The 25,515-nt window shown below is 43.7% G+C and overlaps 1 protein-coding gene across 4 annotated transcripts in view; it reads left to right on the top strand.

Annotated features, from left to right (window-relative positions):
• Positions 1–25,515, top strand: part of DENND1A (DENN domain containing 1A) — a 746,239-nt gene that overhangs the window by 292,770 nt on the left and 427,954 nt on the right. For all 4 annotated transcript variants that reach the window (XM_044305779.1, XM_044305777.1, XM_044305778.1 and 1 more), the window contains exon 9: positions 12,690–12,800. In XM_044305779.1, coding sequence (XP_044161714.1) covers positions 12,690–12,800 — 111 coding nt within the window. The remainder of the gene's footprint in view (positions 1–12,689; positions 12,801–25,515) is intronic.

The raw sequence follows: 25,515 nt of genomic DNA, 5'->3' as shown, positions 1-25,515 counted from the left end.
TCTCGCTGGCTGTAAAGATTTTCCATTGTATTGGCTGATCCTGGGTTAGAGAACGTGATGCTTTTGATAAATTACAGCAAATGTCTTTTCCGTGGATGAAGTAGAATGGCATGCTGAAAGATAGGACTCCCCCAGGTCCTTTGATATTAAATATGTAGCACAAATGGAGGAGGTTATGGCTAAAATGTGAGAAAAGGCGAAAGGATCTATACAAAAATTTGCTCGTTTGTCGACTGGCTGGTGGGGGGGGGCCAACGATCGGCTAAATTGATGTGCCTACGATTGTTCATTTCCGATCATCAGCACATGTGAAAGGGCCTTAAAATTAGTTTCCCCGAAACATGATGAATGATTTACTATTGATTCTGTATCGATTCATTTATTTCATCCCAAAAACTTAACATACAGCATATTACTATTTTTCAATGATAATTTTTATGGTAAACTTGCAAGAAACACTGGAATCCTTAAAGGGGTTTTCCAGGATTTACATATTGTTGGTTTGTCCTCAGGATAGCTCATCAATATGAGATCGATGAAGTCCAACTCCGTGAGAGCTTAGACCTCTTTCTAGGACATTTGACGTCACATTTATATGTCTTATGGCCTAGATGCAGCTCATCCCCAAGTGAATATGGATGAACTGCAATACCAAGCACAGCCACTATACAATGTACGGCGCTGTGCTTGGTAATCTGCGAGAAGGCTGCAGCACTCACTGGAGCACCGTGGCCTCCGCAAACAGCTGATTGGCCAGGGTGCTGAGAGATATTGATGACCTTTACTGAGGATAGATCATCAGTTACTAAATCTAAATCCCGGAGAACCTCTTTAAGCATTTTGATCTGAAAACTGCTAGTGATGCTGCTCATACACACGGGATACCTTTTGGTTAATGTTTGTTTGGCTGACAGATATCACTCCTGACTCCTACCCGTACACATGTCCAACCTGAGCTTGTAATAAGTAGAAAGGAGTAAACTACTGGCAGATACCTCTGGCTGCAGCTTATCTCCCAGAGAGTAAAAGGACTGGGCATGTTGAAATCCAACAGCCTGATCTCGCCCTCCATGTGCAATCAGGGCAGAGTCAGGAGGCCCCCCATACACATTAGATTGTCATAGTCATTGGGTTAAACTGATATACAGTCGTGGCCAAAAGTTTTGAGAATGACACAAATATTAGTTTTCACAAAGTTTGCTGCTAAACTGCTTTTAGATCTTTGTTTCAGTTGTTTCTGTGATGTAGTGAAATATAATTACACGCACTTCATACGTTTCAAAGGCTTTTATCGACAATTACATGACATTTATGCAAAGAGTCAGTATTTGCAGTGTTGGCCCTTCTTTTTCAGGACCTCTGCAATTCCACTAGGCATGCTCTCAATCAACTTCTGGGCCAATTCCTGACTGATAGCAACCCATTCTTTCATAATCACTTCTTGGAGTTTGTCAGAATTAGTGGGTTTTTGTCCACCCGCCTCTTGAGGCTTGACCACAAGTTCTCAATGGGATTAAGATCTGGGAAGTTTCCAGGCCATGTACCCATAATGTCAACGTTTTGGTCCCTGAGCCACTTGGTTATCACTTTTGCCTTATGGCACGGTGCTCCATCGTGCTGGAAAATGCATTGTTCTTCACCAAACTGTTGTTAGATTGTTGGAAGAAGTTGCTGTTGGAGGGTGTTTTGGTACCATTCTATATTCATGGCTGTGTTTTTGGGCAAAATTGTGAGTGAGCCCACTCCCTTGGATGAGAAGCAACCCCACACATGAATGGTCTCAGGATGCTTTACTGTTGGCATGACACAGGACTGATGGTAGCGCTCACCTTTTCTTCTCCGGAAAAGCCTTTTTCCTGATGCCCCAAACAATCAGAAAGAGGCTTCATCGGAGAATATGATTTTGCCCCAGTCCTCAGCAGTCCATTCACCATATTTTCTGCAGAAGAGCAATCTGTCCCTGATGTTTTTTTTGGAGAGAAGTGGGTTCTTTGCTGCCCTTCTTGACACCAGGCCATCTTCCAAAAGTCTTCGCCTCACTGTGCGTGCAGATGCGCTCACACCTGCCTGCTGCCATTCCTGAGCAAGCTCTGCACTGGTGGCACTCCGATCCCGCAGCTGAATCCTCTTTAGGAGACGATCCTGGCGCTTGCTGGACTTTCTTGGACGCCCTGAAGCCTTCTTAACAAGAATTGAACCTCTTTCCTTGAAGTTCTTGATGATCCTATAAATTGTTGATTGAGGTGCAATCTTAGTAGCCACAATATCCTTGCCTGTGAAGCCATTTTTATGCAACGCAATGATGGCTGCACGCGTTTCTTTACAGGTCACCATGGTTAACAATGGAAGAACAATGATTTCAAGCATCACCCTCCTTTTAACAGGTCAAGTTTGCCATTTTAACCCAATCAGCCTGACATAATGATCTCCAGCTTTGTGCTTGTCAACATTCTCACCTGAGTTAACAAGGCGATTACTGAAATGATCTCAGCGGGTCCTTTAATGACAGCAATCAAATGCAGTGGAAAGGTTTTTTGGGGATTAAGTTAGTTTTCATGGCAAAGAAGGACTATGCAATTCATCTGATCACTCTTCATAACATTCTGGAGTATATGCAAATTGCTATTATAAAAACTTAAGCAGCAACTTTTTCAATTTCCAATATTTATGTAATTCTCAAAACTTTTGGCCACGACTGTACATCTAATGTGTGTAGCCAAGTTAAAGGGGTTATCCAGGAAATGATAACCGATCCCTAGGATAGGTCATCATTATCACATCGGCGGTGGTTGGATTCCCGGCATGCCATCCATTCCGATCTGGGGAGCATTGGCAGTTCCGGGCAGCATTCCAAGCCAGGGCCAAACATAGTATTGGGGCTGTGCTTTGTATTTCAGCTCAGCCCCATTCTCTTCAATGGGTTTGAGCTGCTTTTAGGCTATATGACCTATGTACGATGATATCATATGGCCTAGAAAGAGGCAGCAGCACTAGCGGAGCGCTGGCCTCTTCTAACAGCTGATTAGCGGGGGTCCTGGGTATCGAACCATCACTGATGGGATAATGATGTTCTATCCTGAGGATAGATCTTCAACATTTATTCCAGGACAACCCCTTGGCACCTGCCATGCGTTTATTACAGGTAATCTCAATGCCAGGCAGTCACTTGCCCTGGGGAAAGAAATACGGCAGAAAATAAGTTGCCTCTTGGACCTAGACACCTTTATTTTTAAAAAGAAATATTCTAGGTGTACAGTGTTCATAAAAGATATCCAAATACCTGGTATCGGGTCACTTTTAAAGCAGTATTACTATTTTTTTTTTTTTGTATATTACAGATTTCAGTTTTATGGTGTTTAAAACATTCTAGTGATTGCGCAAATAGACTTGACGTATTTTAATATAACAGGGACATCAGGGAAAGGTTTTGGAAGTGTACGCACAGGGACCCCACTCGTTGGTCGATGATGTCCCACTGCCATTTCTAGTGAAGAGCTATATAGGATCTAAGTGGTATAATTGCCCTTTAAGATGAGGTGTTAAGGCACTAGGAACATATTGAAACAGGATCTGTATTTTCATGTAGTCATAAAGCTGACTTATCCATAAATATTATCTGCAAAGCCCCAGTTATATAACCGCACGTGTGTTGATTGGCTGGGTTTAGGATCTGGATTTGCAGACCTGTTGCATTATGTGAAAAGCTATATGTAAGAGCAGGATTCACCGTTGAACAGGCATTGTATACACACCGCATAACACTGTGCCAAACCAGTGCAAAGACTGTCAGATACAGAGAACACAGGGGTCTCCAGGCAATATGCACAGCCAAGTCCACACACCATATAAACCAGAAAGTTGTACTGTACTGCAGAGCCATCAATAAATGATCGCAGAAATCCTATTGTGTCTGTTTTTTCCAGTCCTGACTTTTACAAGGAGAACTGTTGGGTTATTACTTTTATTGCTGGAAAATGGAAACGTTTACTGGTACAAATATGCAATAATCTGGTATAACTCAAAATACAAAGGCCCGTTTGTTATGGCGACACTGAACACCCTACGCTTGCTCTGGATGGCTGAGGATCCAACTTTCCCAGAGTGTTATCAGATTCCGTCATACATCTGAATGTCATTTCTAGAGCGCCAAAGAATTGAATGTGTTAGCATGGTATTGTTAGGGTATGCCACCTCTTGGTGATCAGTAGAGACCGGATCTCTGGGACCACAGCTGGTTACCTGAACTATGGGGCACAAAGTTTGTCCCTGTGCAGCGAGGCTCCTGGCCATCCGTTGTGGAGAGGAGATTTACTATACAACTTCATTCACATGATACAGTTTCCTGAAAAGCAAAGAGGATGGGATCGGCACAATGAGTAAATACCTGAGGACTGTTGGAGTCCTGGCTGTTGATCAGGAAGTCATGGCTTCTCAAGTGATATGCCATTGCCTGTAAGGATAAGCCAAATTCTTCACATGTTCCATCTAGAGCTGGTCTTCAGATCTAAATGCCTGTTGATTTAATTAGGTTCACAAAATGTACACCAGGGAGTTCCTCACAGTGTCTGATGCTGCACAGTCAATACAGATTAGTCAGGCCTGAAAGCAACACATGGAATAGTAAAGAAGATCAGCACCATCAGAACCGAACTTAGACAAACAAGTTAAAAATTGATGCATCCACATCCAATAGCAAACAGTGCAACTCCTCCAGTACCAGTTGCCAATACAGACTTCCCCCATATTAAATAGAAAGGTTGTAATATACTCCATAGAGATTCATTAAAGATGGCATCATAGAATCGAAACGTGTGGCATCCAAGTGTATAGTGGCCCAACTCTAGTTTTGCATGGTTACTCCTTCCAGGCCAATGCACCATTAGTTAGGCTGGTCAGCTCTTCTCACATTATAATCAATGCACTGCTCTTCTGTTCGCAAGTTTATCTAGGCCTATCAAGCTGCCATTTTGGCAGTCATTCCAGTCCTCTATCTACTACTCTAGTGGCTATTACCTTACAGATAAACCCTTACCTGTGCAGCATGAACTGAGATTACTTTACTGCCCACTTGAGAATTTATTTGCATTTGTTTTATTTTACTTAAAGATAGTAACGTAACAAGGTACATGTAAAGCATCTTATACGTCTAGCAAGACTTTGAAGTTGTAAAGGATATATTACATTCCATAATGACTTGTAACAGTATTTGAGAATTTTAAAGGAGTATTCTGGTTTAAATTTTTGTAAAAACATCTTTATGTAATAGGAAATTACACAATTTTCAAATATACATGTGTTAAAATATTGCTTACGTAGCTGTTTTATATCAGGTTGTTTAAGGCTCCTTATGTTCTGTGTATAGTGCGCTCCTATTTTTTCCCTATGTGAAGATGTACTTTTTTGGTTTTAATGGGAGTCTATGAGCAGTTTTGAAGCAAGGCACTAGTTAGATGCGAAGGAGAGCAGTACAAACATATATTTTGCAGCACTTTTATTATCCGGAGTAGTGTGAATGTGAACATTTATTCTGCTAGGTTCTGCTCCTTCAAGTGCCCAGGAGACAGAGCTTCACCGTGAAGTGCTCTATGCATTGAGCTGCTTCATAACCGCTCTGCTGAGTGACAGCTCAAGGTTTTACTAGTTGGATGGGACAGCTGTCATTCAAAGCAAAGGGGACATGGAACATCTCCCTGTAGAAAGCACTTCATCGTGAAGCCCTGCCTCAGGTGTACTTGCTGGAGCACAGCAGAATAAAAATTCATATTCACACTATGTTTGCTCTTCTATACCGAACCCTTACCTAGCTAGCGCTGTCAGCAGTTTCATGGTGAAAACTGCTGGCAGACTCCCTTAAAAAAAAAAATGTGGGCTTGGTTGAGAGTGTAGATAAAATTATTTAAAAAAAAGGTACAGGAACCCTAAGCAATAATGCCACTGACTGCACTGTAGCCTCATAATGAAAATTGTCCTTGTTCTCCTTGTTGTAGTTATGACATTATGCATATTCCCCCCCCCTCTATATATTTTATTAAATTGCTATAATTTAATTCAGTTCCAGAGACATAAATGTTACTGAACAGAATATCGATGGGTGCACAGATCACTTTGATTGAAAGTGTGAGGGCTGAAGCTCATTCCTATAGCTTTACATAGCACCATGGAAGTCACAATAGATATGAAATATATTAGCATGGTAACCTTTCATTACTGCTATGCACCCATGAGGGCATGCACATCCAGACACTTTTGTGCACCTATATCCATTTTTTTTTTTTTGCGTTTTAGCGCTTATCATAAATATGTTTCAAAAAGCTCAATTACATTCTTTTATACATCCATAAAACGTCATCGCACCTGGAAGTTTTCTTAAGGTCTATGAAGTGAGAGAGGATAGAATTTGGTCTTTATCTGGAACAAGCGCTCTGCGTTCTACGTCCAAGTGAAACACCTCTTTAAGATCAGGCTCTTGCTCTTTTATAGTCTGCAGTAAATGTGGTGTTTATAGAAGACTTTACGCAGCTCTGCCAGAAGCAGGTATTTGGGTCCCCTTCCCCAGAGACTTTAAGGCTAATGTAACCCTTTTTGCACCAGAGTATCAAGCAGTTGTGATTGGATTAATTTCAGATAGCATTAAGCTCCATCTGAAACATGCCAAAACTGTCTTCAGTTCTTAGTTTTATATCCTCTTCTGTATCTTATTAGTTTCCGATCAAGTTATGTGCCATCAATCAGTGCTCTCCATCGTGCAGTTTTGTCATCAAGGATCATGGAAAGGATATTTTGGGGGGGCGCGCGCGCAAACAAGCACTAAGTCCTCTTTTAGACAAGTGGTACCACTAACCATCTCCTGAAGCGTGCCCAGTTTTAATCTTTTATATGAAACTTTGTAATCCATATATATTTTTGATTGAGAAGAGCAGATCTTCTCTCTAAGATCCTAGATCCTAACTGTGCATTACAGAGACAAACCACTGATGTCATTGGGAGATGTAAAAATTTCAATCTTACTATCATGATCCACCCACGGATTACTGTTGATTGCTGGAGAACAACCTATGATCTGCTAAATATCAACAAATCCTTAAAGAGGACCTTTTTCATATAATTGTATGTTGTGCTGTTCCTCTGGTGTTCCTGCTAGAAGTTTATGAATGAACTGCCAGTTGGGGGGGGGGTGTCTCTGCATTGTCTTATACTAGCAGCACTGATTACATTGTGTCAGACTATCCAGGGGCACCTCCTACAGGTAACTACCATTGGCAGTTTATTCATAAACTTTTAGAAGGAATATAAGACATGTCAGTAGTGGTGTAAGGTCCACTTTTTAAGTACTTTTGGGAGTATGTGTTTATTGTAAGCAATAATATAAAAAATATATTTTTTTAAATTTCTGATCAGCTTGGTCATCCTTAATATTAGAACCGCCTATAGCCTGATCTTCCTGCCAAGTCAGCTCTGGCTTGTCGATGTATGGACTCCACAAGACCCATGAACGTGTCGTGTGGTATCTGACACCAAGATATTAGCAGCAGGGGCCTTCAAGTCCTGTAAGTTGTAAGGTGGGACCTCCCATGGATCAGACTTGTTTTCTAGCACTTTCCACTGATGTGGGATGTGCATCAATACTTGTTCTGCAACAATGTTTGGGTTGGTGGTACATGTCAAAGTAACATCCGCAAGTCTATGAGGAGCCAAGGTGTTATAGCAGAACTTTGCCCAAATCATCAGACTGCCTCCACCTCTTATATAAGAACAATAGACAAGGACTCACCATCTGACTCCACACAGGCAATCAAATAAAATACACATTTTATTCTAATATAAATTATTGAAAAAGGACAAAAACAAAAGATGGCCACTAAGGAAGAGGTTGGAGCACCTCGAAACGCGCCTGGCATTACTTGGCATCATTGAGACTACCCACCAAAACCCACATTGTCTCACTTCAAGGAATATGATTTTTCTATAATATTGCCCAACTCCTCCAACTGCGATTTAACAAAAGAAAGAGCGGAGGAATCAGATAGAAGCACAGGAAACAGCTGATCTGAGAGCAGGGGAACACGTGACGTGAAGCGCAACATGTGGGATGTGGGATAAACTGCACAGCCAGAGTCAAGGAGCACACTATGCCATAAACCAACCCAACCCCAAACACAGACACAGCTCCCGACACCAAAGAGAGTCGATAAGTAGGGTGAGTGTTGCTGATTACCGAGTGGGACGCCACCGGTATCAACGAAGACACCATACCAGCAAATAGTGAGTAACAAACTAATAAATTAACTCACATTAAATCTGGCTGCAACAATATTATCCCTATAGAGCGCAATCAGCCAGACTAATATATGCATATTACAGCAATAGGATAGGAGAGCTGCTATAAAAATCCTTGTTATCATGCCTTCTCCTCTTGTCTTCTTCCCATAGAACCTGCTATCTTTTTTTCCAGGTAAGCGACACTCGTGCATCTGGTAGACATAGTTTTTTTCCCCCTGGTAATATGAGCCACAGTAGCTGTTCTGTGGGATCAGACCAGATGGACTAGCCTTCAAACAGCTATCATCGGTGAACATGGCTGCCCATGAGCCAGTCACCAGTTTAGTCACTGTCCTTCCTTGGGGCACATATGGTATGTACCAACTACTACCTACCGGCAAAACCCCACATGACCTATGATTTTTACCATGTTAAAAGGACCTGTGCCCTCTCCTGTCATGTCTACCACTTGTGTTTCCCATGTAATAATGATTCTAGAACATCTGTTCTCACGACTCTATGTTGTGGCATTCCTTTATTATTCCTTGTAGAAGTTGAAAATAAGTGGCTTGAAATTTGCAATGAAGGTCCCTGTCGGTGTTACTCAGTTGGGGTTGTGTCCCTGCACAATATGACACTGGCAGCATCGATTGGCTATCACACTGTGCAGGGGCACACCCCCAACTGTTGACTACCAGATGGATCTTCATTGCAAACTTCTAGCAATTAATTTATAATTTCCAGAAGGAATAACTAGTGTCTGGCACAACACGAAGTCATAAAAAGAAATGCTGCAGAATTGTTGTTACCTGGGGGATGCAAGTAGTTTTATTAAAACAGACGTGCCAGGAGAGGGGACAGGTCCTCCTGCTTGCCTTGTTGTTCTGCCTCCAACACATCAACTTTAAGAACTGACTATTCACTTGTTGCACAATATATCCGACTCCTTGGCAAGTGCCATTGTCATGAGATACTCAATGCTATTCACTTCCACTCTGTAATGCTATGGATGATCGGTGTATATACTTTTTGGGGGACATTTATCAAGATTGGCGTTCCCATACACCAGTCTTGTTCCTTTGTGTGCTGGAGTAAGATGCGCCTAACTTATAAAGAGGCAGATGCAGATCTCAAATTTATGCCAGCTAGGAGGTGATGTAGACTTGAGCTATAACTTACTCCAGTTTCTGGCATGTTATAATAAATCTGGTGTGCTGCTATAGGCTCTGCCCCTTGCACCAAGACCCTTAAAAAAGTGTTGAGAAGCTCAAAAAGTCAAAGATTTTGATGTGCTCCATAATTTGTGACTTTATGCCACATTTGTAAATACCCCTCGCTCTCCTTAAAGGGGTTTTCCCATGACCAATGTAAAAAATGAATATCTGACATCATATAGTACATGACAATCTCTTTCTAGCAAAGCTTGAACGAGCCCTGTACCTCACGTGGATCCAGAGATCTCCCCAGTCATTGCTCTGCTAGATTTATATCAAGCTGACAGCTCAGGGGGAGTGTCTTTTCTGTTGCAGCTAAGGGGGCGTGTCTCAGCTCTCCCCATCACAGCTCAGGGGGCGTGTCTCAGCTCTCCCTATCACTGCTCAGGAGGCAGTTGAAGGATGAAACTGAGCATGTGCGGCCATTTCAGTGAGCAGGACAAAGAAATAAGATCAGTAGGTGGCGCTATACAGATACATTTTATTGAATAACTCAGTGGCCATGCAGATTTTTTTTATTACATTCAATTTCAAAAGTATGCAGATCCAGGTGTTGGTTTGAAAACTGTAGGATATTTTTCGTGGGACAACCCCTTTTAATTGAAAATGTATTCGACGCAAGTAATAGGTTTGCAACTTTACTAAATTCCATTTTCAAATAGGCACAATAAATTCAGTTCAGTGCTTTAAATATGCCCACAAAAGGCAAGCACTTTTTCTTTTGTTATATTAAAATCATTGTCCTTTGCCAAGTAGTTCATTTTTATATTATACGATCGTTTCCATTTAAAGTGGATTGTGTTGAAGCTATCAAACTGTAACTGAATTCACGTAACTGATGTCATTACCCTGTACACCTATAATACGACCAGAAAGTTTTGGATTTTTTTTTTTTAGGGTATATTAATACCATGTGTTGACTTATAGGAATATATTGTCTTTAGTTCAGTGAAATGGTTATGTGGAAACTAAGCTGACAAACATCCATGATGATTGTGCATTTGCTGCTAAGCCTGTAGTGTGAAGATTAGTCTATGTGTAGGTACTGTAGATGAGGAGCCTAGTTAGGATGATACCAGTGAAATCACATAGGTTCATACTGAAGACTACCACGCTGAGCTTATAATGTTATTATATACTAAGGTTGCATCAAATAGTCTACAACCTGAGCTGTGTCTCATCCATCCAACCACCCTGCTCTATACCGACAAGGGTCAAGGACACGAAAACAACTGCCTACAGATAGGTCACCCCTCCTTTGGAGGAGACTCTGCTTTGGCTGACGCAAGCTAATTTGTATATATTTTTTCCCATGGAGTTCTGCCTAAGTCTCCTACAACCACTTGGCCTCTTCAATGAGAACCAGTACCACCACATTTAAGAAACAGGAAAGTTCTACTAGGTGGTCAAAAGTATGTGGACACACAACCCAAATATGACGTGTTTTTTAAGTAATGGTTTTCTTCCTATGGTTAAAATTAGCTGTGGTCATATGATGGACTCACAGGAATACAGCTCATTATACAGTAGTGCTAGGGCACGTTCTCAGTTGCGGCAGCATATCTTGCAGGGTGTTCCAGCAAAGAACAACCTGCTGGACTTCTCTAGATCAGCATTGCCAGAGTCTTCAGTTCCCCACCAGATCCCAATTGACTATAATAGGTTCCGGAGGTGATCCGGTTGCTTTCTGGCATAATTGCTGGGTTTCGAATGGACAAAAAACGTTAAATGGAGTAAGTGCAGATTGGTTGTGAAAAAATAACTAAAAGTACCTATACCTTACGATTTCCTACCAATCCCATTCCATTACTGTGCAGTTCCCAGCTGTTCTGCACTTTATGGTCCTGTCTGAACACACAGGAAATGCTCACTCAGCCAATCACTGGCTGGGACGGGACACTGCTGTGGTTAGTGATTGGCTGAAAGAGCTTTTCCAAGCATTTCCTGTGTCTCACGACGGGACCAGGAAGTAGAGATCAGCAGGGCCCTGGACTTTGTTGAAATGGGACAGGCATTGGCTGTCTATCCCTGCATCAGATTTATTACAGGAGCAGGGCTGGCCTTAGGTGTTCAGGCGCCCTGTGCGAGCTAATCTTGTGCCCCCCCCCCCCCCCCCCCGGTTCACCTAAACATACACAAAGAGGAAAACAATCTTTGTAACAAACAGTTTTTTTTTTAATTACAGATAATTTAAGTGCAAGTACAATCATACCCAGTGTCACCCATAGGCAGTCTCCTGCCCCCCTTAATCATACCCTGTCACCTTTACCCAGTCCCCTGCCCCCCTTAATCATACCCAGTGTCAACCAAAGCCAGTCTCCTGCCCCTTAATCGTACCCAGTGTCACCCTTATCCAGTCCCCTTAATCATACCCAGTGTCTTTCACCCTTATCCAGTCCCCTGCCCCCCTTAATTAGACCCTGCTCCCATTTAATGAAAGATATTTTGTAAAAAAAACAATAAGAACAGGTACTCACTATTTGAAGTCTTCTGCTCCCTCCCTGTCTGCAGAGCACCGGCCGCCACCCTCACACATTGAGCGGATCCTTCCGCGGCTCTCTGTGAAGGCGCAGCACTTGGACGCTGCGCCTGCGCCCCTAAGCTCCTCTGCCACGCTCCAGAACCTGACCTGGCAGCTGCAGCGGCTCAGCTCGCCTCACACAATCTCGGGTCGGCCTGCTGTAAGACACCGACTGCGAGCTCTGTTGGCCGCCGGGCGCCCCTGTTGCCATGGCGCCCTGTGCGGCCGCACAGCTCGCACACCCCAAAGGCCGGCCCTGTACAGGAGCATGATAAATCTGGTGCATACTTAGAGGCAGGTTCATAAATCAGAATTGTGGCATAATTCTGTGCATTTTAGGCCCACATCCTTTCTCGCAAAGCTCTGCTCCTGTCTTCTAAGACCCACTGCCTTTCAAGCATAGCGGGAAAAATGTAGAAACGCTAGATGCGCCAAGTTGCACCAGTTTACACCATATTTTAGAAATATGTTCCATCTTTTGTGGAGATCCTGTGTTGTCAATGACAATACAGTAAATGGGTTGGTGGCTCAAGAGTATTTATGATTCAGGCAATTTTACAACAGTGTGAGGGGAAAGGAAGATTCGAGATTTAAAAAAAGTTTTTTTTTTAGCAAAATGTTTATATTCCTGTATGTATTCTGCTTGTGTCAATGCCTAATCCCAACTTTTTAACTTTTTTTGCTTCTTTTTGCAGAGAAACCTGACTGAATATTTTGTGGCCGTAGATGTGAATAACATGCTGCACCTCTATGCCAGTATGTTGTATGAGCGCAGGATCCTAATTTGTTGCAGTAAACTTAGCACGGTGAGTTAATATTCATCAATATATTATATATTTTTACTTACTGAAATATTAATCGCTTGAGATGTAAAACCTCAAAGTACTCTTGAAATGTGGACAGACGGTAATGATAAAGAGTGGAATAATAGGTCATATAATTTATATCAGGGTCAGATGGAAGGCAGGCAGTTCACTTGCCCTGGGCACAGTTAGATAAGGATTTGTAGGCAGTGCAGGCTGATGGTCTGGAGAACCTGTGCTCCCGTTCCTCTATGTCTGAGGGGTAGAGGACACCATTCCTAAACTTTGTCCTAGGTGAAAAAATTCAACTTCTTTGCCCTTCCCACAGAGAAAAGTATGGCGGGGGCTTTCGATCCATGGACTTGAAATTATCATCTCATCGATGCAGTTGACTTTATTATGTAAAAAAAAAAGGAGTTATCATGATGAGCACACCCCCTTAGGTTAGTATTTGCCAAAATGTATGAAAGGTATACAGTTTTTTTTATCCGACCGGCACATTTGTAGGAAATGTCCACATATTGCTCATAGTTGTTGGAGGTTTTCTTTGGATACATTTAAATGTTATTTTAGTCCCTTATTGCAATGTTCTGTGTTTTATGCCTCACTAAGGCACTCTATTTTTCGCCCTATACGACACACTTGCCCATAAGAAGCACCTAGGTTTTAGAGAAGGAAAATAAGGAAAAAAAAATTTTCATCAGAGATCAGATCCCCAATATTAATCATGCCTCAACTCAGACCCCCAATGTTAATCAGACCACAAATCAGACCCCCAACGTTAAACAGACCTCAGCTGTCCTGGTCCCTCAGGTGACTGATGTCAGGAAATCAAGGAGGAACTGTTGCTCAGTGTTCATTACTTCTACCCTTTAGAAGGCATCCGCAAAGTCCTCCAGCTGTTGCAAAACTACAACTCCCAGCAGCCCCGAACAGCCTACAGGTATCAGCCTACAGCAGGGCATTGTGGGAGTTGTAGTTTTACAACAGCTGGAGTGCCGCAGTTTGAGGATGCCTGCTTTATAGTCTCACCCCACCCTTCTGACTATGCGGTTGATAGCTTCATTTGGGTTTGACTGAGCTGGCGTGAGATCCTCTTTGGTGTTTCTGTTCTTCCATCTCTACAGAAGTTAAGTGTCGTGTTTCTCGCACATTTGTTATATTCCCTGTTGTTGTATCTGGGCCTGAGACAGAAACTTCCATTTGTCCATCTGGGAAGGAATGGGTTGTCTCTGGCTCTATACTTATTCCAGGGTCTTATAGGGAAATCAGGGCCTAGGTATCCTGCTTATGAATATTCCTACCTTCAAGGTCTATTCATATTGATAGGTAGTCAGGGCCCAGATTAGGGTTGTCTAGGAGGTGACCTGTTTCTTCCCTAATTTCCAGGCCCAGTTACTATTCCTCTTCCCTCCTGTGTTCAGTGTGGAGTCTCCCCCCACCCACACACTTATTGTGACATTATCAACCGCCACAAAAACCTCAATTTTGTCCAGGTCAGTGCAGCTATGGATCCTATGTCTGTACTGGTCGAACAGCTGCAGGGATTGTTGTTGGAGGTAGCTGACCTCTGCGCGACAGTCTTACGGATTCAGAGACCACAAGCGGCTGATTTCGATGGTGGGTACCAGGCTTGCCTTTAACCGAAGGTTGCCCTCCCGGACAGATTTTCTTGGTGTAGTAACCTTTTTCATTCGGTTGAAGGAATCGTATAAAATGTACTTTAAGCTGTGTCCATACTCTTCTGGGTATGAGTGTCAACGTGTGGGTATGATCATTTCTTTGCTTAAGGATGATGCACAGTCTTGGGCTTTTTCGTCCCTCCAGTTGGTAGATGAATGTTTTAGAGTCTTGGGTCTTATTTATGATGACCCGGATCGGATCTCTCAGGCTGAGACCAAGTTACGTAGTTTACGGCAGGGTAGAACGCTCCGCGGAGATCCATTGCTCTGAATTTAGGAGATGGGCTACGGAATCGAATGATCCTGCTCTCTGTAGCCAGTTCTATCAGGGTCTATTTGAGAGGCTGCAGGACGCGTTGGCCTTTCATGAAAAACCTGAGTCATTGGAAGCAGTCATGTCCCTTGCTGTACGTCTGGATAGATGCCTGAGGGGGAGATCTAAGTTGGCGGCTGCCTTTGACACTTATGGTAAAGAGACACTTGTGGTTACACCTTGTGAGGAGCCTATGCAGATGGGGGGAGCTCCTCCTGGGACTGCTGGTAATAGCTCTGGTCATATGATGGGAGTCTGTTTTTGTTGTAGAAGGGACATTTCGTTAATATTTGTCAATACATTCAGCTTCAAGGTGTAAAAAAAATAAAAAACAACTCTTAATCCCCAAGTTACTATTGGTGGTGTGGGTGGGGAGCAAGAAAACTTACTTTTGTCATTTACTAGTAGTACCCAATTTCTCCTGTCTGCCAAAGTGGCGCTAGAGTCCAAAACTGTTGAAATCGAGGTATTTATCGACAGTGGGACTGGGGTTACCCTGATTGATGGACAGTTTGTTCGTATTCATGGGTTGACTACTAGTGCACTAGAGAAAAGCATTTCTGTCTTTGCAATTGATTCTGCACCTCTTACCCAAAAATGCCTGTCGCAGGTGGTAAAAGACATCCATTTAGGAGTGGGTGATTTCCATCAGGAATCTGTCTTGTGTTATGAGTTGGAGGGTCTACCTGCTGATCCAATGGTTTTGGGCTTACCATGGTTAAGCAAACCTAACCCTACAATTGACTGGCAAGTGAGACAGATTCTCTGTGGTTACCACTAAAACTGTACCCTCGTTCATTTCCGAATTTTCTGATGTGTTTTCCGAGAGTGGTAACCAGGAGTTACCCCCGCATTGGGAGTATATTTGTCCCGTCAATCTTTTTCCTGGAGCTAAACTGCCCAAATCTTGGTTGTATATTCTTTCGGAGCCCGAAAGAAAGGCTATGCCAGAGTATATCACCAAGAGCTTGGCGAAGGGTCATATCAGACCATCCAAATTACCCTGTGGCTGCTGGGTTTTTCTTTGTAAAAATAAATAAATTTATAAATGGTACCCTTAGACCATGTCTGGACTTCCATGAGCTCAACTGTATTTCCATCCGTAGTCCTTACCCCCTTCCTTTGATTCCGGATTTGCTTAATAAGATTGTCAGTGCCAAGATGTTCTCTAAATTGGATCTGAGAGGGGAATGTAATCTGGGAAGGATCAGGTAGGGGGGTGAGTGGAAGACAGCATTTAATACCCCTGAGGGTCATTTGAAAACCAGGTCATAGGGATTATGTGAGACAGGTGTTACAGGTCCTAAGAGAGAATAAATTGTATGCGAAGATGCAAAAATGTGTTTTTGCTGTTCAGGAAGTGCAATTCTTGAGTTACCTGCTTTCACCCTCAGGTTTTCGTATGGATCCCGACAAAGTCCGTGCAGTCTTGGACTGGGATCGACCCTAAAATCTGAAAGCGCTTATGCGTTTTTTTGGGATTCACCGGCTACTACCGTAAATTCATCTTGAACTATTCAACTGTGCTTAAACCTTTAACAGACATGATGTCACCGCCAGATCTTTGAGAAGCTCTGACAGACGTTATTCAGGAGCTCTTGCTTGAGGTTCTTTTGTTTTGATTTCATTTTGTCATCTCTTTTCCCTCTCTCAGCTGTCATCTAGTTGCACTGATTTATATCCCCTCCCATAATGCATCACTTTGCGGTTTATACAACTTCCTGGATTGTGCTCACTGCTAGATGCTGCAACTGCTGGTTCCTGAGATAAGTCTGTTCCTTTATTTGTGTTTTCCTGTTGGCTTGGTCCAAGGTGACCCTGACTCCCTCCATATTAAGTGTAGGGAGCCGGTGGTCGTGTCACCTCACTATTATAGGGTTTTCAGGTGTCACACAGTCTAGGTTCGAGGGCATGCAATTATTTATCATAAAGATCTTTGCATGGGCTGAGCAGTCAGGGAGAGCTCTAGGGCTTTTATAGGGCTCACCCTTATGTTCCTTAGTTTGGGATCAAGTCAGTCGGATCTTTATTTGTGTCTTCTAGTTTTCTGCAACACCATCTGTGACATTATAAACCGCCAAAACTGTCTTAAGCATGGATCCGGTTTCACTCTTGACTGAATGCATGCAGGGTCTTTCACTGGAGGTAGCAGTTCTCCGTAAAACTGTATCTTAGTTTCAGATGACCGGTTCAGCTTGCGTTCATGGAGTTTGTTCTGAGCCAAAGATCTCGCTCGCGGATACGATCTCCAGGGGTAGAGAGAATTTTGTTTGTTTTAGAGAGGCTTGCAAACTCAATTTTCGCCTACTTCCCCATTCCTCTGGTGATGAGGAGCAAAGGGTGGGGATCATCATCTTGGTGCTCAGGGATAACACTCAGTCTTGGGCCTTTTCGCTGTCGGTGGGGGCACGGCCCCTCCGATCAGTGAATTAATTTTTTGCAGCCCTGGGTCAGATATATGATGACCCGGATCGTATTGCTCTGGCTGAATCTAAACTGCGTCTTTTATGCCAGGGTAAACAGTCCGCTAAGATATACTGTTCAGAATTTCGGAGATGGGCAGCTGATACTGGTTGGAATGATGCTGCACTCCGAAGTCAATTTTGCTATGGTCTTTTGGAGGGATTGAAAGATGCATTTGTCTTTCATGAGAGACCTGCCTCCTTGCAGTCTGCCATGTCTCAGGCTGTTCGTATTGACAGGCGTCTTAGAGAGAGAGGAGAGATCACTCCTTCCTGTCATATTCAGTCCAAGGACAGAGGGCGGTCTCATTCAGTGCGCAGGGGTCTCAGTCTCTCTCAATCCCCTCTGAGCAGGAGACCATGCAGATGGGTTTGCTTGCCTCTGATAGTAGAAGATTCAGCTCTCAGGGCAGGGTGTGGGTGCGGTCTTGTCTCAGGGTCCCTCTCCTGCCAAATGGCGACCGTGTGCCTTTTTTTTCAAAGAAACTCTCCTCCGCAGAGAGAAATTACGATGTGGGAGATAGGGAGTTGTTGGCCATCAAATTAGCTTTTGAGGAATGGCGCCATTGGCTAGAGGGAGCCAGACACCCTATTACCGTGTTTACCGACCATAAGAATCTGGCCTACTTGGAGTCAGCCAAGCGTCTGAACCCGAAACAGGCCAGATGGTCTTTATTCTTTTCCAGGTTTAATTTTGTTGTCACGTTCCGCCCTGGGGTTAAAAATGTGAAGGACGATGCCCTGTCATGTTGTTTTCCGGGAGGGGGGAACTTTGAAGACCCGGGTCCCATTTTGGCTGAAGTGGTGGTCATCTCTGCTCTTTACCCTTATTTGGAGGCAGAGGTTCAGGCAGCCCAGGCAGAGGCTCCTGATCTTTGTCCTCCTGGGAGGTTGTTTGTGCCTCTCGCTATACGACACAAGGTTTTTAAGGAGCATCACAATACTGTCCTTGCTCGGCACCCGGAGAGCAGAGCCACTGTAGATCTCATTGCTCAGAGATTCTGGTGGCCGGCTCTTCGTAAGACGGTTGAGGGTTTTGTGGCAGCCTGCGAGACCTGCGCTCGTGCCAAGGTCCCTCGTTCACGGCCATCGGGTCCTCTCCTCCCGTTATCCATTCCTTCTCGTCCTTGGACACATCTGTCCATGGACTTCATTACGGACCTGCCTCGTTCCTCGGGGAAGACTGTGATTTTGGTAGTAGTAGACCGTTTTAGCAAAATGGCGCATTTTATTCCTTTTCCTGGGTTACCCAATGCTAAAACGCTGGCGCAGGCGTTTGTTGATCACATTGTCAAACTGCATGGCATTCCTTCAGACATAGTCTCGGATAGGGGCACGCAGTTTGTTTCCAGATTCTGGAAGGCCTTCTGTTCTCGCTTGGGGGTTCGGTTGTCGTTCTCTTCTGCTTTTCACCCGCAGTCGAATGGCCAGACAGAGCGCGTCAATCAGAATCTGGAGACATATCTGCGCTGTTTTGTGACTGAGAATCAGGAGGATTGGTGTTCTTTTTTGTCCCTTGCGGAGTTTGCTTTAAATAACCGTCGCCAGGAGTCCTCGGATAAGTCACAATTTTTTGGTGCATATGGGTTTCATCCGCAGTTTGGGACATTCTCTGGAGATGGTTCTTCTGGTTTACCTGATGAGGAGAGATTTTCCTCTTCTTTGTCATTTATTTGGCAAAAGATTCAGGGTAATCTGAAGAGGATGAGTGAAAGATATAAGCGTGTGGTGGATAAAAGACGTGTGCCTGGTCCGGAACTGAATGTGGGTGATCTGGTGTGGTTGTCTACTAAGAATATCCCTGTTAAAACCTTATGTCCAACCCACTGTACCCTCCTCTTTGCCTCCTCCTCCGATTGTGGTTGATGGTAATCTTGAATTTCAGGTCTCTAGGATTGTGGATTCTCGCATTATCCGCGGTTCTCTTCAGTACCTTGTTCAGTGGGAGGGGTATGGTCCTGAGGAGAGGATGTGGGTCCCAGTGGTGGACATTAAGGCCACTCGTCTCATCAGGGCTTTTCATAGGTCTCATCCTGAGAAGGTGGGCTCTGAGTGTCTGGAGTCCACTCGTAGAAGGAGGGGTACTGTCACCGCCAGATCTCTGAGAAGCTCTGACAGACGTTCTTCAGTACCTCTTGCTTGAGGTTCTTTTTGTTTTGGTTTCATTTTGTCATCTCATTTCTTTCTCTCAGCTGTCATCTAGTTGCACTGATTGCATCCCTTTATATTCCCTCCCATACTGCATCACTTTGCGGTTTATACAACTTCCTGGATTGTGCTCACTGCTAGATGCTGCAACTGCTGGTTCCTTAGATAAGTCTGTTCCTTTATTTGTGTTTTCCTGTTGGCTTGATCCTAGGCGACCCTGACTTCCTCCGTATTAAGTGTAGGGAGCCGGTGGTCGTGTTCCCTCGCTATTATAGGGTTTTCAGGTGTCACACAGTCTAGGTACGAGGGCATGCAATTATCTATTATAAAGATCTTTGCATGGGTTGAGCAGTCAGGGAGAGCTCTAAGGCTTTTATAGGGCTCACCCTTATGTTCCTTAGTTTGGGATCAAGTCAGTCGCATCTTTATTTGTGTCTTCTAGTTTTCTGCAACACCATCCGTGACACATGACTAGGAAGGGGGTCGATTTCTCTGTTTGGTCTGAGGCGGCATTATAAGCCTTTTCTGCTGTGAAGGAATGTTTTGCTTCAGCCCCTATTCTGGTGCAACTGGACGTGTCTCAGCCATTCATTGCAGAGGTTGACACATCCGAGGTAGGGGTGGGAGCAGTTTTGTCGCAAGGTCCTTCACCTAGTAAATAGCGCCCATATGCTTTTTTCTCTTCGACTGCTCAAAGAAATTATGACTTGGGTAATAGGGAATTGCTGGCCAGTAAGTTGGCTTTTCAAGAATGGCACCATTGGTTGGAATGAGAAATTCATCCTATTACGGTAATTACTGATCACAAAAATCTGGCTTACCTTGAGTCGGCTAAATGACTGAATCCAAGGCAGGCCATGTGGTCGCTGTTTTTCACCAGATTTAACTTCATTGTCACCTACCGTCCTGGGGTCAAGAACGTCAAGGTGGATTATTTGTCGCACAGCTTTCCTGCAGGGGGTGATTCTAAAGATCCTAGTGCTATTTTGTCTGAAGGGGTAGTCATATCTGCCCTATATCCTGATCTTTAGGCTAAGTTGTTGGAGGCCCAAGAGGATGCATCGGACTCTTGTCCTCCAGGGAAATTGTTTGTTCCTTCAGACTTACGTCATAAGTTATTTAAGGAACATCACTGTACTGTCTTGGCTGGACACCCTGGGAGTAGATCCACTGTTAATTTCATCTCGCGCAGATTTTGGTGGCCGGGGCTGCGTAAGTGTGTTGAGGACTATGTGTCAGCCTGTTGTACCAGTGCTCGTGCTAAGGTGACACATACTTGGCCTTCTGGATCTCTTCTTCCGTTACCCATCCCGTCCAGACCTTGGACACATTTGTCCATGGAGTTCATCACGGATTTACCGAATTCTTCGGGAAAAAAACGTGATCCTGGTGGTGGTTGATCGGTTTAGCAAAATGCCTCATTTTATAGCATTGTCTGCTCTACCTAATGCCAAGACTCTTGCACAGGTGTTTGACGATAACATTGTGAAACTACATGGCATTGCCTCTGATGTGGTGTCTGATCGGGGGACTGAGTTTGTTTCCAGATTCTGGAAAGCGTTCTGTACTCGACTGGGGGTACAATTGTCCTTTTCTTCGGCTTTTCATCCTTAGTCGAACGGACATACGGAGCGCACCAATCAGAATCTGGAGACTAAGGCCCCTTTCACACGGGCGTTGCGGGAAAATGTGCGGGTGCGTTTGCGGGAACACCCGCGATTTTTCCGCACGAGTGCAAAACATTGTAATGCGTTTTGCACTCGCGTGAGAAAAATCGCGCGTGTTTGGTACCCAAACCCGAACTTCTTCACAGAAGTTGAGGCTTGGGATCGATGTTCTGTAGATTGTATTATTTCATGTTATAAGGGAAAATAATAGCATTCTGAATACAGAATGCATAGTAAAATTGCGCTGGAAGGGTTAAAGAAAAGATACAAAATAATTTAACTCACCTTAATCCACTTGCTTGCGTAGCCCGGCATCTCCTTCTGGCTCCTTTGCTGAACAGGACCTGGGGTGAGCATTAATTACATGAACAGGACCTGTGATGACATCACTCCGGTCATCACATGATCCATCACATGATCTTTTACCATGGTGATGGATCATGTGATGACTGTGACGTCACCAAAGGTCCTTGTTACTGCACAAAGCTCAGATGAAGACAGAAGGAGATGCCGGGCTACGCGAGCAAGTGGATTAAGGCGAGTTAATTTGTATTTATTTTTTTAACCCTTCCAGCGCAATTTTACTATGCATTCTGTATTCAGAATGCTATTATTTCCCCTTATAACCATGTTATAAGGGAAAATAATAATGATCGGGTCTTCATCCGATCGTCTCCTAGCAACCGTGCGTGAAAATCGCACCGCATCCGCACTTGCTTGCGGATGCTTGCGATTTTCACGCAACCCCATTCACTTCTATGGGGCTGCGTTGCGTGGATTATCGCACCGCAACGCACAAAGAGGAGCATGCTGCGATTTTCACGCAACGCAAAAGTGATGCGTGAAAATCACTGCTCATGTGAACAGCCCCATAGAAATGAATGGGTCGGTATTCAGTGCGGGTGCAATGCGTTCAACTCACGCATCGCATCCGCGCGGAATACTCGCCCATGTGAAAGGGGCCTTACTTGAGATGTTTTGTTTTATCAGAGAACCAGGAAGAGTGGTCTTTATTCTTGTCATTAGCTGACTTTGCCATTTAACTGTAATGTCGCAGTTTTTGGGGGAATATGGATTCCATCCACAGTTTGGCACATTTTCTGGTTCTTAACCTTACGGTTTTCCTGACGAGGAATGATTTTCCTCTTCTTTTTCTTCGATTTGGTGGAAAATTCTAAATAATCTGAAAAAGATGGTGGTAACAGGTATAAGCGTGCAGCTGACTGGAGACGTATGAATGGTCCAGACCTGAGAGTGGGTGATTCTGTGTGGCTGTCTACAAGAAATATTAAGCTTAAGGTACCTTCTTGGAAGTTGGGCCCAAGATTTATTGGTCCATATAAGATCACTGCTATCGTTAACCCTGTAGACTTCCATCTTGAAATTCCTCTGACTCTGAAAAGTCGTTGTTAACAAAATGTGTCGAAATTGTTCAGCCGTCCTCCTTGCCTCCTGCTCCTGTCAGGGTGGGCGGTAATTTAGAATATTATATCAGCAGGATTGTGGACCCCTGAGTTCTCCGTAGATCCCTCCAGTATCTTGTCCACTGGAAGGGTTACGGACCAGAGGAGAGGATGTGGGTTCCAGCGGCCGATGTTAATGCGAATCGTCTGGTTAAGGCCTTATAAGGTCGGTCCTGCGTGCCCGAGGTCACCCGTAGAAGGGGGGTACTGTCACAGTCCCTCAGGTGACTGATGTCAGGAAATCAAGGAGATTGGCTGAACTTGGAGGAATCTAACAGCCTCCTTAATTTCTCTTGATTCAGTGTTGATAGAGTTAATGACCACTTCCCTTTTTTCAGGTGTTGCTCAGTTGTCATCACTTCTACCCTTTGTAGTCTCACCCCACCCTTCTGACTATGCGGTTGATAGCTTAATTTGAGTTTGGCTGAGCTGATGTGAGATCCTCTTTGGTGTTTCTGTTCTTCCATCTCTACAGAAGTTAAGTGTCGCGTTTTTTTGTACTTGTTATATTCCTTGTTGTTGTATCTGGGCCTGAGACAGAGACTTCCATTCCTCCATCTGGGGAGGGATGGGTTGTCTCTGGTCCTATACTTATTCCAGGGCCTTATAGGGAATCAGGGCCTAGGTATCCTGCTTATGAATATTCCTATCTTCAAGGTCTATTCATATTGATAGGTAGTCAGGGCCCAGATTAGGGTTGTCTAGGAGGTGACCTGTTTCTTCCCTAGTTTCTGGGTCTAGTTACTGTTACGCTTCCCTCGTGTGTTCAGTGTGGAGTTTCCCATCCACACTGATCTTGACATACGCTCAGACCCCCAATGTTAATCAGACCTTCAATATTAATCAGACCTCAGCTCAGATCCCCAATATTAATCAGACCTCAACTCAGACCTCCAATGTTAATCAGACCTCAATTCAGACCCCCCAATGTTAAGCAGACCACAGATCAGACCCCCAACGTTAATTAGACCTCAGCCCAGACTGCCAATGTTATTTAAACCTCAGATCAGGCAAAAAGATAGACAGATAGATACATGCATACAGAAATACATATAGAGATCAATGGTTTCGGGTGATTTTGTCTATATAAGTTTACTTTTATTTGCATAAATACCATATGACAATGTGAAGCCATACAGAGCTGAAATTAGAACAGTGAGTTAGATCCTAACTGTTGAACTTAGGAAACAAGGTTAAAGTTGCAAGACGGCGACCTTCCAACAGAAAAGTAGCTTTGTATTTGTAGAGCCTCATTGAGTATTTAGCGTTTCATCAGAAAACACATGTTTTAGTTAATCAGCCTTAGTTCTACTGTCCAAAAAGAAAACCAGTCAATACACATTAACAGCTCATAGAACGAGAGATCACTCTTCTCCCAGAGATGGAAACGCACAATCTTATCGACTGATAAATCTTGAAGTACAGAGCTGTGAACTTTGAACAGAATACAGCTGGGTTTTTTGGTATTGATGTGCTGCCGTTTTAAAGGAAATGGCACTTTTGGGTTTTCAGCATCTTTTATCTGTCAGAGGCTTGATGGAACCTAAGTGGCATTAAGCTCCCATCTTATCAAACAAACCTATGTGTAAGTGCTGTTGTTCCAGGGCATATCGGGTTTCATCAGCACAGTGAGAATGGTCTTTAATTTCCTCCCTTCATCTTAACAACACAGGATCCGCACATAGCACTGGACCACATGCCCAGCGGAGCGACAGAAAGTCATTGTAACTGTGCTGCTGGTGGAAAAGTTTAGGTGTCCTTTCCAGGTGACAGAGTGAACTGCTGACTTAGATTGATTGGTTCTAAAAAGTAATTATTACTCATTTATGATAGTTGTGTGAGATCATTTTTGAATGAATTTATTCAATCATTCTATAGTTTTATAGTCCACCACTTATTACTGTTAAATGGGTACGTCACTATCCCTGGCAGTCCCTTAGAGAATGGCTGGAGCGGCACTACGCATGCTGGACCAGCCGCTCCATCATTTTGGGTAAAGGACACCCATTCTTGTGACTGGTGGGGGTCCGACAGCTAGGATCTGTTGGTTATAGGGGATATTTTTTTCTTATAAATGGAATACCCCTTTTAAGTTGTAGTAGAATTGCATCATGTTTGCTTGCTCATGTTCCTACAGCATCTATCCTTAAAGGGATTGTCACATCATCAAGGGAGGTGGCATGTAGCTAGCATATGCCACCAGTGGCTAATCTAAGGGTAGACTGGTAGGTCTACCAGTGTGATCCCCGCCAATCACTAGCAAAATTGGTAGCAGTGGTAGGATAGTGCTTTTCCAGTTTGTCTTCCATTTTCTCTGCTTGGTCTTGTATTGAGGCCTCATGGTTGACTAGTTATATTCAATGGTTGACCATACAGCCACATGGACAAAGCTGATCAGGGCTAGCAAATGAGAAAGTATGGTGGCAACTTTGTTCTGGTGATCAATGTTCACGGTGGATGAACCCTCACCAGTCTGAGATTCTTGGTTTATCCTAGCAATATGCCACCAGTGACCTTTTTGTAAATGCCAGTGCCCTACCAATTAGCTTATTGTCTTTGGTTCCTGCTGCTGTAAGGTCCTTACATTCGACTGATAAATAGAAAGAAAATGTGGGTGACCACACCTTTTAATATGGTATTATGGACGGCTTATTCACATGAATTAGGGACCCTAAGCATGCCCAAACACCAAGTTCTCTAAATCAGGAACTGCCCTTTGCCTCTGCTCACTATCTTAGTTAATAGAGAGGTGTCCTGGGTTATTCCCTCTGCATTGTCTATGTACTGTACCAAAGTAGGGTATATGGAATAGATTTCTATTCCATATACCCTACTTTGGGTATATGGAGGATAGATCATCAGTTTAAACAAACTGCAGAACCCCTTTTATGAGGTCAAGGGGTCAATGTCACTAAGGCTACTTTCACACTGGTGTTTTGGTTTCCATTTCTGAGATCCGTTCAGGGCTCTCACAGGCTGTCCA

The sequence above is a fragment of the Bufo gargarizans genome, chromosome 9, assembly GCF_014858855.1.
Source record: "Bufo gargarizans isolate SCDJY-AF-19 chromosome 9, ASM1485885v1, whole genome shotgun sequence".
Classification (NCBI taxonomy): Eukaryota; Metazoa; Chordata; class Amphibia; order Anura; family Bufonidae; genus Bufo; species Bufo gargarizans.
Note: the sequence above shows the minus strand (reverse complement) of the source record. Positions and strands in the feature narration are given on the sequence as shown.